General features: G+C 35.7%; 1 protein-coding gene across 6 annotated transcripts in view; it reads left to right on the top strand.

Moving 5' to 3' along the window:
• Nucleotides 1-14,684, top strand: part of ADGRB3 (adhesion G protein-coupled receptor B3) — a 465,784-nt gene that overhangs the window by 191,223 nt on the left and 259,877 nt on the right. For all 6 annotated transcript variants that reach the window (XM_009475647.2, XM_087776085.1, XM_087776087.1 and 3 more), the window contains 3 exons: nt 3,942-4,106; nt 7,688-7,852; nt 8,761-8,925. In XM_009475647.2, the coding sequence (XP_009473922.1) occupies nt 3,942-4,106; nt 7,688-7,852; nt 8,761-8,925 (495 nt within the window). The remainder of the gene's footprint in view (nt 1-3,941; nt 4,107-7,687; nt 7,853-8,760; nt 8,926-14,684) is intronic.

Here is a 14,684-nt window from a genome sequence, read left to right as displayed (position 1 = left end):
ACTGCTTTACTTATCTCCCTTTTTTTCTCAGGGCTCATTTCAATGAAGTTTAGCCATATTGCTGCAATGTTACACATTTTGATGTATTCTGTGCCTGCATAGTACACTAAAAAAATCATTACAGAGAAATTAGTCCTATCTTTTTAAATCCTGTAGCTTTATTGTCAGTACTCTATGCTCTGGAATTTCAGGCCTTCACTTGAAAGAAAGAAAATAAAAGTAAGGAAAACTTAGGTTTATAATTAGAAAAAGACACGGCAGAAGTAGAATAGCTGTATGGCTTAAACATGAAGGTTAGAGGGCAGGTGTCAGAAAGTTTGCTGAGTTTATGTATTATGAACTTAAGAAAGATTTATGACTGGACAATTGCAGCTATATTAAAGGAAACTATAACACTTAAGTGAGTTTAAATTTGTGCATAGAAACCCTCTAATTGAATTTAAAAAAATCCTTTAATATAGCTTCTGCTAAGATGCAGTTATTCAGCCATATTAAACTATGATACCACTTACAATGAAACGTCAGTGGCCATAATAGCCTTCCAATATCTGTTCAGTTTAAAGCTGAACAAATCAAAAGCATTTAAACCCCAATAAAAATCTCCCAAACTATGCTTGTAGGATGAAGGCCAGCATGGCCTCACGCCTCCTCCCACTTCACAGCAGTTGTGTATTGTGAACACTGTGGGTGTTCACTTCAACATGATTAGCTTCCCAGAGTGGCAGAGAGAAGGGAAAGATGGTCTGCAGTAATCCAAACTTGTTGTGTTAGCAATGTTTTTGACAGATAAATTGGCAATAATCTGAATATTTTTGTCCCAAATAATGAATCTTGCATCTGAAACTGTGTTATAGAAAACAGTAACTCCTCTGTGGGCCAGCTCTCCATCTGGTGTGATTTGGCATAGCTCATCTGGCTATAATTCATCAGATGTTATAGGGGTTTTTGTATTTAGAAAATTCTATTAAAGAAAGAAAATGTAAATGAAATATCAGAAAAAAATATTCAAATGTAAGAAATTTTAAATTAAGATGTTCTTCTAAAGCTGATCTGGATAATACTGGACACTTCTGTGATGCATTGAACAGATTGATTCTCCTTGATATTTTGTTTGTTGACTTTGGTCGTTTTCTTAGTGTTATGCCTTTTCTATCCTTGACTTTATTAGTTATCTATTAGTTTCAGTCATACAAGTGTATAAATACAAGAAGGTACTGTGACATTTTTAGTTAATGAGCTAAAATTTGTCACAGAAGATGATTTTGGACACAGCTTACTTTAAACCACAAACAGATAGAGGCTGCTGTAACTTTGAGTCTACCCAAAGTGAAATATGTTGGTTTTGGCTTATGTTCAGATTCAAAATCGCAAAAGAATTCTGTGTTGCTGCTAATATGCAGTCACTCTTGCCAGAAGAGATATACAACCTTTTGGCTGAAGACAGTATCTTTAAAGAGCCCCTCAGCTCATGTTTTTGTCACTTTTAAATGAAGACAACTAACTTATAATAGTTTGAAAGCAGCAAATCAAAACTCGAAATTAAACATTAGACTTAAACTCATATGTACCCTGAAAAACCTCAGCCTGTGACTACATAGTGTCTAGAGCTTTCTAATTTATTATTTTTTTACAGAATAATCTTTTTCTAGTTTCAATTAATTTTGATTTGCTATGATTTGTACTTTTGGAAGTTCTTGTTATTGTACTTGAGCATCTTGATGAACCATTGTGGAACCAGGAGATGAAAGTATATCATTGTTATTGCGGACTACTGTGTGGAATCTGATCTGAGAAATTGGTTTCTCAATTTTTTTCATATGATACAAAATTTGGAGTCTTACAGATACATCTGAATTCAGAATCTAATACATTGCCAATGAGAAAAAAGTCTTCAGATCATATGGCTGGATCAGAGTAGCTGTCTAGGGACAGTACCTGTTAAGAAAACATGAAACATAAGGGATTATATGCAGATATAGTCATCAATTTATTAGTTTTAGAAGAGTTAGGTTTTCTGGTTTTGACCAAAATGACACAGTTAATCAAGGTTTCTAAAATTACTAGACTAAAATCTGTCACTTTAACATTAATTTGGAATGTTCCTGAGGGGTTTTTTTTGCTAACATAATGCAGATTGATGTGATATTTAGAATAAGATAATTTTAATAAAGCTAGCCATGTAAAATGTGGAATAATTAAAGTGCTTTTTGACCATTTGTATGTGACCAACTAAAAAACTTTCATCAATTGAGCTGTTATCTAGTGGGTTAAAAACTTTCCGGAAAAAAGCTTGACATTTTCTGTCAGGTACGATTTCTCAGAAGTTAGCTAACAAACTTTTTACCTCAACATAGGATCTGAAATGGCAATTATCCTTACTTTTAATGAAATGCAATAGCACGCACTTACATGCAGAATTCCCCGTGATCTTACTGATGATTTCGTGATAATATGCCAGGGAGTTGAACCTCCTTCCGCACTGTAGGCAAACAATTTTCACCTCAGGAAATGTTATTCTGATCCCTACAAGAAAAGGGTTTTATTTGTAGAAACTGGGCAGGTGATATGTGCCTTCAGGGCAAAGGAAACCTACACATGAGAAGTTCTTTCACAATGATGAAAAAAAGTGAGGACAAAACAGAAAATCTATTTCTCCTGTAATGTTGTGAACCATTACCAATGATACACTGAGATGTTGTACACTGTTTCACCCTCCAGACACCCTTCAAACAGACAGAGTTGCAGAAACAGACAGTTATATGATACCGAGTGCGATGCTCAGTCTGGGTACTAAGTCTGCATTTTTCTTGAATGCCTAGCATTACTACAGTCCTCATTACTACATTCCTGTTCTCACACAGCCTAATTTAAACCTGTGCAACTGCTTCTATTTAAGCAGAAGAAAAATAACTAAAGTTTGTTTTGCAGTATTTTTTTCAATTTTTAAGGAGCTGTTTTACCAATGCACGTATGGAATTGTCTTATGTACATGCTTAACTATAATATATTAGAGAACTTTCTGAAAATTTAACTCCAATTGTTTCTGAAAAGGGAATGCATATGGTATATAAGCTCATATGGATATTGTATATTAGTTTCTTCTACAGTGGAAAAAATTTAAGGTAGAGAAAGATGCATTTTCTATGATTCTTTATATTAATTTTATGAAATACTTGTATATAAAAATATTGGTATGTGTTTGTAATTTATTGTGTACTCTGAAGGTGTTTGAAGTATGTTGAGTGAATGCTTTTTTAAGATGGAGTGATGCATGTATTAATATGTATGTTAAATCAATCAATATGTTCATGTAAGGAAATAGCGCAAATCTCTTTTCTTATGTGGTCTTGGAATTTTTGAGGTAGATAATCAAGCACATGTGCTGCCATGTTTCCACTAGAATTTAAACAAGTGAAACAATTGTAAGAATACAGCCCCAATTTATGATGGTGACACAGTAAGAAATTATTGCATTTATTTCTATATTTTCAAAAGAAAGCTTTATTTTGATTGCTTCAAGTTTTTAGAGTTGCCTTGAGACATAAAGTATATGCCTGATTTTCAAAAAGACTAGTCTCCTGAAAATCAGGGCTATTAAACATATCTCAAGTCAGGCACCAAAGATATCATAACCAAATTTTAAAAAGGAAAGCCATCTTTCTTAAAAGAATGAAATAAAAGAAAATGTTGTACTGAGGTTAGTTTAAAAATTAAAGAAAATGGTTCAAAGTTAAATATATTTTACAGAAAATATACTTTTAAAATTGGAATTAACTAAATTTTATAAAGGCTTTATTTGCCAATGCTAAAGATTACCTATGTACTGATTTCCTTGAAGTTGGCAAAATAATTCCCATTTAAAACATTGATCTTGTTTAATTTGAAATCCTTCTGTAACTTGTGTGTCTGTTTCTGGTTAAAATCTGTTTGGTTTGTTGCAGTACATGGCGTTTGGGAGGAATGGTCACCTTGGAGTTTGTGTTCATTCACATGTGGTCGAGGCCAAAGAACTAGGACAAGGTCATGTATACCTCCCCAGTATGGGGGAAGATCATGTGATGGACCTGAAACACAACATAAACCTTGCAATATTGCACTCTGCCCTGGTGAGCTCATATAGCAACTCTCTGCTTTGTTACAGTGCATTCAATGTGGGTTGTTTGTGATTTCTTTTATTGCTCTTTGCACACAGAAAAAAGAATGTTATGCAAAGTGAGTAGGCATGGTAATATTGTTCATAATTCTGACTGTAGTGATTAAAGGATGTAATTAGGATATTAACTCTGAGATACTACACAAGCAGACAATTCTTAGTTTCTTCAAGATACTCTCTCTGTAGGGCACGGTATGTTGTGTAGGAAATCTTGATTCAGGATGGGTCTTGGAGAACCAAAAGGCAAACAACTTTCTGAGTGTGACTTAAAGGGAGACATTCAGAGGTCACACAGTTTGTGTCCACCATATCTGTTTGAATTATGTTTGCTTAGAGGTTCACTGTAATTATTTATTCATCATACAACAAACGTATTTGGGAAACCATAAAATTTTAGTTGTTATTAATTTATGCAAAATGGGTATTATTTGCATATGTGCACAGAGAAAGGCTGACACAAGCTAGGGCATTATTTGAATCCCAGTTAAGCCCTTGTGGTAAGAATTTTAAGTGCCTCATTTCTGGGAGTTGCTAAACCACTTTCAAAAAACCACCCCTAACCAAGTAAACAATGTGTGGGCTTCATGTTAAACGTTCCATCCATGGAAACTGAAACTGACTCAAGAAATCACCTATTCTCTCAAAATTTATTTGAAAACTTTTGTCCATAGGTTATGATTAATTTTGACCAAAATGTTCAATATGTGTTTGTGTATATATATATATGTATGTATATATGTATATACATATGTATGTATATATGTGTGTGTATATATGTATATAATACCTAAGTACTACAATGAGTTCAATAACCATAAAGGAGATTATGTATATATAAAATAATGATTTATGGTTATTGAACTCATTGTAATACTTAGGTATTAAAAAGGTGTCAGGTAGCTGTAATCTGAGAAATTTCTTTCATGAGTTCTGTCTCACAGTGTGAACGTTGCCCTTGCAGTGGGCGTGTTGAATATCCACAGTTCACAACACTGCTGCAAATAGATTCTCCGTGACTGGAGCTCTTCCTGAAAAGGGTTGATGGACGTTTCATTAGCAAATGGTTGTTTGATCATTTGAAAACAGAGATGGAGGAAAAACTGGAACTTAGTGCCTCACAGAACTAAAACTAAATTTCTTAAGATTTTTATTAAACCTGAACTTTGCTTTTTTTCTGGTCAGCAAAGTATACATGAACTTTAGGACAAAATTTGTGGAAAAGTTTTAGTCTTGAATGCAGCTGCAAAAATTTTAAATTAATCCAGTTTTTGGCCAAGTTGACAGCTGTGCAATTTTACATGTGCCTACACAAAAGAAATTAACATGATATATGAGTATGAAGCAGAGTTGACAACAAGAGAAATGCCAAATAAAAATAGCAGAGAAGAAATTAATGCATTCAGTTCACTTCAGTATTGCAAAGAAACACAAAACATACTACACCTAATCTGTCAAAATAAGCAGTTATTTGAGAATTCTGGATTTTAAACACTCATTTGTACCTAAATGACTTTCACCAGAAGAACTTATATACTGGTTGCATTTAAAAGCAACAGTTTAAATCTTTGCTGCATATTAAGATTTGCTGTAATTTAAATACTCAATTCTATAAGGGAATCTTCATATTGAAATCTTTAGTCTTTTAACGGTATTTCTGAAATAGAAAACTCACATGCTATTTGCTCCTAAAGATAAAGAAGGGTGATGTATATATGAGAAGCCACAGAATGAGTTTTCTCCAAAGACACTATAATAATTGATTCAATCTTTCCTACCCTAAATAATACCATATAGCAATGAATAAAACTGAAGAGGGTGCATTGAAATGTAATTTCCATAATGTTTTCCTCTTCACATAAAGCTTTTATGATTAATGAGTGCAACTAGCTTCCATGTTTGGAAAGACTTCCATTTTCTGCTGAATAAATTATCAGGGTGCAGCTTCATAGCTTGAGAAGCATCTGCCTTGAGCAGTTGTTCACAGCCAGGCATTATGTAGAATATTTAATACAGACTGTAGGAAAAAGCCTCAAAAACTCTCTTCCTTTAATTCACTGGTTGCTGAGATCCTGGGCATTAGAGATACAGATAGTATCATTGAACTGTTAGAAATGTTCTGTGGTTACTGACAGACAACAGTAAAACAGTTCACCTCCGTATTTCACTGAACAGTGGTGCACCCATACAGACACAGTATGTTAAATCACTGACTTAAAGATTCTGCTTCCTATTTTAATTATTAACACCATCAACTTAGGAAGCTGCTATTCCAACCTTTCTTTAAAAGAATCCTGAAGTCAGGGGTTTGCAAGTGCGCCAAGTGAAGTTACTTGTTTTCAGCAGTGGTGCTTTTATGGCAATAGTAGTTATAAAACAGGTTTTCAAGGATGAGTATTAATCAAAATTGGATTACAACCTACATTTTGAGTTTATATTGGGTAATTGCAGGTGCAATGAGGAACTGATGAATGCTGAAGTCTGTATGAACACAGGATTCTGAATTAGCAGAACCAGTAATAACACATTTCATAATGCTTACCCCGTTTCAAAAATACTGTCTAGTCATCTTATCTATTATAGACCATGTAATTTTTCACTTGTATAGGAACTTAATTGGTTTATATTTTTTATTATTTTGGTTTTTAATATTTTCTTTTACCTCAAGAAGCTTTCTGATATACAAAATTAAAAATAACAGTCCTAAACTTTTAGTCATGGGAATATTCATCCAAACTCAAATGTATGGGCTAATACAAAATACTAAATACAGAACTGGTCACCATATCTATATCATTTAAAAATTCAACTTGACAAATTCAGAAAGAAGATTATGCAATATGCAAACACAGAAGTAGACCTGAGGAGGAAGGCAGGCCATTTCTGTCCTCCTACATTTTATCTCAAAAAAATGTTGAAGAACTGGTATCATTTACTTTACAGGGAGGATGAATGATAAAAGCATATTCAGCATTATAAGTATAGAGAACAGAGACTGTATGTGAGGCAAAGTGGTAATTCCTGTTTTCCTTTTCCTGTTCAACTAAAGACACCTCATTTCCCAGTCAGGACCAATAATCTTATAAGCTGACACATCTGAGCGATCATTGCAGCTGTAATAAATCACTTTGAAGGGCTCAGGGTTTACATGATACAAGATTGGCCCCCACTTCTGCCTAAAAAGACAAGACCAGTCTTTTTAATAAGGCCTTGCTTTTAATAAGGCCTTTCAAACCATACGGTATGTGAGCAAAATCATAATTTATCCTTTGTTATATCAGTGTACAGTTAGAGGAGATGAAACGTTCTTTACTTGAAGAAAAAGGAAAACAGTTTACATTTTTTTGAAGTAGCTCATAATGGCGGTTTCTGTATTTGATTGCTGTAAGAAGGGAAGCATCTTCAGTCTAGGCCCAGTCCAAAGGGCTGCACTCAGGCCTAAGTTGAAACCCCCTAACCTAGAAGGAAGCCATGAGGCCCTGTCTGGCTTAGGTGGTAACTCTGCTGTGTCCATCTCTTTTGTGCCTGCCGCGGCAGTCGACGGACAGTGGCAGGAGTGGAGCTCGTGGAGCCAGTGCTCGGTGACCTGCTCCAACGGCACCCAGCAGCGGAGCCGGCAGTGCACGGCGGCAGCCCACGGCGGCTCCGAGTGCAGAGGGCCCTGGGCCGAGAGCCGGGAGTGCTATAACCCCGAGTGCACCGGTGAGTACCGACTGGCGCAGGGAGCTGCAGCTCTGCCTCTCCTGCTCAGGAGAGACTCAGGGGCCGCTCTTGCCGGTAGCTCTGAGCTGGGAACTGGGGGTGCGCCGGCAGGCTCCCAGGCTGCTGCAGGCCTCAGCGGGCTGTAAAGGCGCAGAGCATCCGCCTCCAGAGAGAGGCCTGGGGCCTCGCTCTTTTTTATTTGATGAGCCACTTGGAGATAAAAAGCTAAAGAATATGTCCGGAAACTGCATGACAGGCTGCATATAAGCTTTTCAGTTTTATCACCATTTAAAGGACATTCAACAGTTTTAGAAAGGTATGTTTGAGGCCTAAAAAACTCGATAAAGTGTCTCGCGAACCTAGAAAGTGAACAAGTATGACCTGATTCCCTTTTACTCTGAGACTACTTCATGATCCTCCAGCACTATAAAAGCAGCCTTCCAGGGTAGGTAAATTACATTTATACCTACTTCTAAGCCTCATTTGCACTGCCAGAGCATGTAAAAATCAAGCTCCTAAAATAATCACATGCAAAGATGTTTTTATATAGTTTTTTTAAAGGGTAGTTTTGCACGTTGTAAATGTGTATCATTACCATACAACCACACTATACAATTATATAGAAATAAATATAGAAAAGGGACATTGTCTGTTTTGCAGTCTACGTGTAAGTTAAAGTGCACCAGTTCTTTTTATTTTATCTCAAGATGCAAGTCATTTAGACAACAATTTCATATTTAGGAGCCAAGTAGACACTTCCCCATCTTCCATGTACCTACATCTACTACTTCTATCACTGTTATTTATATCTGGGGGGTTTTCTTCTCTTCCCCAAGTAAAGAATAACCCATACATCCTCCTTTAGGACTGTCATTATGTCACCACTGTAACTATATTTTTCCAAACAGCAAATGGCCAGTGGAATCAGTGGGGCCATTGGAGTGGCTGTTCCAAATCCTGTGACGGTGGCTGGGAGAGACGGATAAGGATCTGTCAAGGTGCTGCTGTGACTGGGCAACAGTGTGAAGGAACCGGAGAGGAAGTTAGAAGGTGCAGTGAACAGAGGTGTCCTGGTGAGATGCAAATACAATCATTGTTATTATCTGCTCTACAGTACGGCTTGCTTACTTTAATGGTCATCTTTAGGAGAGACAAGATCGATGTCCATAGAGCAATAGCCATAGAGAGACATATCTGGCCTTGCTTTAGACAAGTCACTGCTGTTTTTCTCAGTAGAGCTGTGTTTATGTAGCTAGGTGTAAACTAGCCCTATTGGATATATGAGCAACACATCATGTTTTAAATAAATCAAAATACCACTGTATAGAAAGTTATCAGAAAAATATTTCATTGCCTAGGTATGCGTACATTATTTGGAGAGGCTATGATTTGCTGCAGAAGTTCTCTCTGAATGCACTGTTTCTCAGAATATCAGGGCTGATTTTGTAAATCATGGAATTCCTTTTATCCAGTGTACAAGAGATATCTTTGTAATACATTTGGGGTAAATTTCGGTACAGTAAATATAAGGGAAAAAGTGAACCTTCTGTACTGTATAGGACAAATGAATACATGAACAATATTTTATAAAAAGAAATTTAAAATGGAAAAGACACTTCTTTCTTTTTTTAATATAATGCTTAAATTTTTTTGCAACACTTTTTACTTTGCCCTCCCAACAAATTTAAGTCTTTCCCACTGAAAGATAATAAGAGTGTACTTTTGAGCTTCTTCAAAAGTGATGAGTAAACAAGAACAGCTGGTGAATCTGATCATCTTTATCTGTAAAGACATATTGTCCTAAAGTAAAAGAATGCATTTTTGGATAGGTGTAAGATAGCAAAATAAGGTGTAAGTAGTGTAGGGTGTCTTAGGCATTCACTTGGGAAATTATGTGTTCTGAACTGCAAGCAAGGAAGCAGCAAAAATCAATCTAGCAATCTCTTTGACTTCTGGACATTTCAATGGCTATGTTCTCTGCTAGTCAGAGAAACGACTTAAATGGCAGGGATGCTTTGGGTCAGGAAATGGAAAATATATCAGGTGTGAATTTTATGTTATCAAGCCCACATTTTCATAGGCAGCATGTTTATCCCTTGACAGTCATCAAAGAACAGTTTTCAAGGTATTTGCAGTACAGTACAACAATGAATCTCATTGCATTCAAAGAACAACAAAAGGACTATTTGTAGTTATAAAATTATAATACTATGCTGGAGAAGTTAACCAAATTTAACTTACTGCTCAAATGATCCTTTTAATTTTAATAAAACATTCATTATTTGAAAAGCAGTACAAAACAGTATTTGTATTGGATTCCTAAACAAATTATAATTTCCATAGTTAATGCAGACTTCCTCTATAAAAGCACAGCACTAAGAGAAGGTTAATGTGAATCTTCTCAATAAACAGACATTCAGATCAACCAGCTTCTGCTTATAAAACCATTCCTGAAATAATTTGCATTTGTATATTTAAAAGCAAAACCGTGCTGCTGCAGTCCAATTTTCAAAGGTTGCCACCTGCTGTTAATAAAATATTTTACAGATGTATTTACAAGGCAAATGCACACAGAGCTTTATTTGCCATTTGGTAAATTTATTTATTTACTTGATTAATTCCAGATCAGAATCAGTGTGCTTCTAGAAACCGTAATATAAAGCACCTTTTAACAAGCTATACTTGTGCAGAAGATTATACATTAATTTATCTATTTAATTTCTCTATTTCTAGACTGACATTTACTAAAGCATCTCAGATGTAAATGTAGACAGTGGATAATTTATGAAAATTTTATAAAATGCTATACAGATTTACATTTTATAAACACCAAGCAAAACTGAAAAGTACTGTACAGAGATGATCATTCAAAGTATAAGCAAATTTCATTATTTGTATGCTTTTCTTCCATAGCCCTAAAATAGTTCAGAAAAGCTATTTTTGTCTCAGTGGTTTCTTTTTCTGTTTAAGTCATTGAGAAACATGAGAGACTAGAATGTTAATTTTTTCTTATATTAGCATTGCTTTAACATTAGTGTAAGACCAGATCCTCAGCTCTGTAGATCTGCATAACATATTTGTAAAGTGGGTGAAGCTGCACCTGTTTGTATTACCCGGAGGTCTATAGACCTACAGAAAGTTAAATTATAGCTGACTTTACACTGTGGAAGCAAAAGAAGAATGAAACCTTTTTCTGTTATGCTGGCTGCTTTTAATAAGATAGTTTGCAAAGAGAGCTGTTCACTTGACTGACTGAAAATCTTGACTGGACTTTTTGTAGTTTGAGTTCTGCATTATCTGAATATTATACAAGATTTTCTTCATAGTCGATCACTGATTCTTTTCAAGTAGTTCAGGCAGGAACTGAATTATATCAGTCACTCCTAGAAGCTGAACATAAGCAGCAGTAAGAAAGGCAGGCTCAGAACTATTATCTGAAAGTTGGTTTCTCAAACAGCTTGGTTTCTGGACAAATGCTGAGTATCTTTCTTTGTGATATATTTCTATTCACAATTATAAATTTTAAAACTGTGGTTGTTTCCTTCCATTCTGTAATATTCTGGGAACGAAAACAAAGATCTGAAGGTATTTTGGCTTCAGTCATTGCTCTTTTGTTGTATCCCAAAAGTCTAAAGTTAGATTTCACTCCTAGTCAGTGAGCAGTGTTAAGGATTTGGTACTCTGCACTCAAAGTATCATTTGTGAAGGATAACTTCAGAAAATTGGAAACAAATCAGAGAAAGAAAAAAAACCTTCTAGATTTGCTAAGCAGCTAGTGACGCAGGAATCACTGTGGAAAACTTACACAGGGTGAACGAACAATAGGTCTGTCCCGTAGGAATAAAGGAGACAGCTAGGTAACAAAAGCAATTGCAACCCATGACTGATAAGGAGTTACATGGCAAGCTGATAAGAAACTTTCAGAGAAATGTGTAAGAGAAATAAGGTAAGTCTCATCAAATGTGTCAGTAAAATCTGAGATGTGAGAACTGAGAAGAAAGTTCAGTATTATTCAGGAGAAAAGACTTCTGTAAATTTATTTTTATAAAAATGAGACCATGTTCTTATGACAGTTTTAAGAATACCTTAGGTTCCAATAATACAGTATTGGTTTCCAGAAGTACTTAATTCCATAATAGTTAATTCTATAATAATTCTATACATGTTCCAATATTTCTGCTTTACCCATATTTTACTCAAAACACAGCCTCAATATTTTTCTCATAAGCCTATTGTCAGTGGTAGAAAACATAATATAGGAATTGTTTTGACCAAAATATTACTGAAAACAAAGATAGACTACCTTGTTTGTTAACAAAAAGATAACAGTGCACAACTCCTGCCGAAGAATAGTTAATGATTTCATACTGAACATAGGTTTCTTCAGAGGCAATACTAGCTACATGAGATGAAATATGAGAAGGGGGAAGATTCAAACAATTGTCAAAAACTAAATAATGAAATTAAACCTTTGGATTTTGTTTTGTCTCTGATTACACCACTATTCTACAAGACGTTCAAAAGCTTTTTTCTATTGCCTTTGTTTAAGATAATTTTGCCTGTGGCATTGAATTAGGATTCAAGAGAGGAACTGTAGTTCTAGCTTCATTTGTGAGCTACTGTGTGGTGTTGGCTAACTTGCTTCAACCTTTTGTTACCCTTTCCCATATTTGTTAGCTGCCTAGGTAGATTGTAAACTCTGTGAGGTTGTGCATTTCACTTGCTTTGTCTGTGTGTTGTACAGAGCTTCCTCAGATCCCAGGTGGGTTGCTTGCCTCTTGGAGATGCATCTCCTCTCACCAGTAACGTCAGACGAAGACTGTGCTTCTAGACCACTGACTTTGTTGAGTGTTTGTGCTTAGGTGGGATGAATTCAGGCCTATCATTACAAGGGTTTAATGTCGTAAATTTGAGTACATGCTCTGTGTGGGAAGATAGTGCTGAATCACATCGTCAGTGAAAGAGGCATCTGCTTTTTATTTGCCAATTTTAGCAAATTTACCTCAGTATTTGCTGTTTGCTTCTAAATTTTAGCAATTCTCTATGATTTTGTACAGCTAACTCACATTTATCTGTGGGTGTGTTATGAATAAATTGTGCCATAGTTACAGAAATACTTGAACTGGTCCTGAGCAGAGCCATCAGGGCTAGCGAGGCTTTTTAACTCAGATATAATACCACTCCAGCGTGACTGTAATGTCTCCATGGGCAACATGAGTTGGAGCCTCACAGATGCTTTAATGTGGGTGGATGCCTGATTAGTAAGCTCTGCCAGATATACTTTAGCTTTGGGAAGAACTGGTTTGTATTTTATGCACAGCATTCCTTAATCCAAGGTATTTGTACAATGCACTGAAAGGCACAGAGTCAGCCAGGGACAAGGAAAACTTCTTTGCCTGGGCTAATTGATACTTCTTCCAAACTCTGACTTCCTCCCGCACCTCTTTTCTGATAACTCTGGATCTTGGGAATGCCTTTTACTTTGAACACAACACACTGGTGCAGAGATTATCTCTGTCACTAGGCTAAAGTTAAAATGTTATCTTGAGTTCTGAAAAGCGTGACACAAAAGCACACAGGTAGTACCCGTCCAAAGAGATGGGAAATCTCTGATATTAAGTGTGACTTGCTAACACAAAAGAGAAAATATGGTGTATATAGGTATGCATATATATGCATGTATATATTTTTTCCAGAAAAAAAACACATTTAGCGTTCAGTATTTGGAGTGAAGTAAGAGTTTTATTCTGAGAATCAACACCTAAAGTGTTGATTAGTGAACACAACACGTTTGAAATGGCCAGAGCTGCATGACAAATATACTTCTCAAAGAGCTCTAAGCTTTAGCAAATTTATGTAATTTATAATATTACCTCCTTATTATGTTAATTTACGCTCCCCGAATCAGAACATTTCTTTTGTTTATAAGGTCATAATAGGATGGTAATTGCATTTGCTTATGTCACCAGATGGCTTATGTTTATCAAAATCTGGCTTTTCCCATTGTACCACTGGCCTGATGTATTCACTTTTTGGGCATGTCTGAAACAGTGTTAATATTCTAGATTATGAATATAACCAACTTTCTTTGGGTTTTGCCATTAATGGATCTCTTGCTTTTTTAGAAGCACCAACTGTCTTGATTTACGATTCAGGAATGCTGATGGTGAGGCAAATTTAGCAAGCAATTTTTCTGCCCAACTGTGATTCATATTAGTATTGCTGAGCCATCTGCAAGGTATTCTTTGTCCTCCACAAAGAGAGGGTACAGCTTTGTGCAAAAGTCTGGTCAGTTCCCTTACTTACCTCACTCTTCCATCAGCAGAAGTACAAAGCAGGGAAGACAGACAGTTTTATAGGTTACGTAATGGGATGGACAAAATCTGTAGTCTGTTCCTGCCTCTGCTAGAGATTTCCCATGCAACCATGGGTGAATCATTGAATTGCTTTCTGCCTTATCACCCCATCTGCTACAGTGATAGAATTTCCTTTTGTTTTTCCTTTTTTTTTTGTTTTGTAATCGCTTTGCTGTAATACAGTGGGGTTACAATTTTCCTGAAATACATATAATAATACCTTTAAACAACCCATGGCTTTTCTCTGGTGAACTTGGAATGAGTTAGATTTCAGTAACTAGCATTTGTCAGTGCTTTAAGTTGTGAGACAACTTCAGCCAGATGTTTGCTTCATTAATTTAATTTACTAAAAAATCGTAAACTGGGAATCTACAGTAAAAATACAAAGAGCAAAAGGAATCTGTAAGTCATGACCATGTCAAAATAAAACATGAAGCATTTGCAGAACTTCTTTTTCCCCATGTGGTTCTGTTATT

Source organism: Nipponia nippon, unplaced genomic scaffold (assembly GCF_047370975.1).
Source record: "Nipponia nippon isolate SJK-2023a ecotype South Korea unplaced genomic scaffold, ASM4737097v1 scaffold_4, whole genome shotgun sequence".
NCBI lineage: Eukaryota > Metazoa > Chordata > Aves > Pelecaniformes > Threskiornithidae > Nipponia > Nipponia nippon.
The sequence above is the reverse complement of the archived record's forward strand: the minus strand, read 5'-3'. Positions and strand labels throughout refer to the sequence as shown.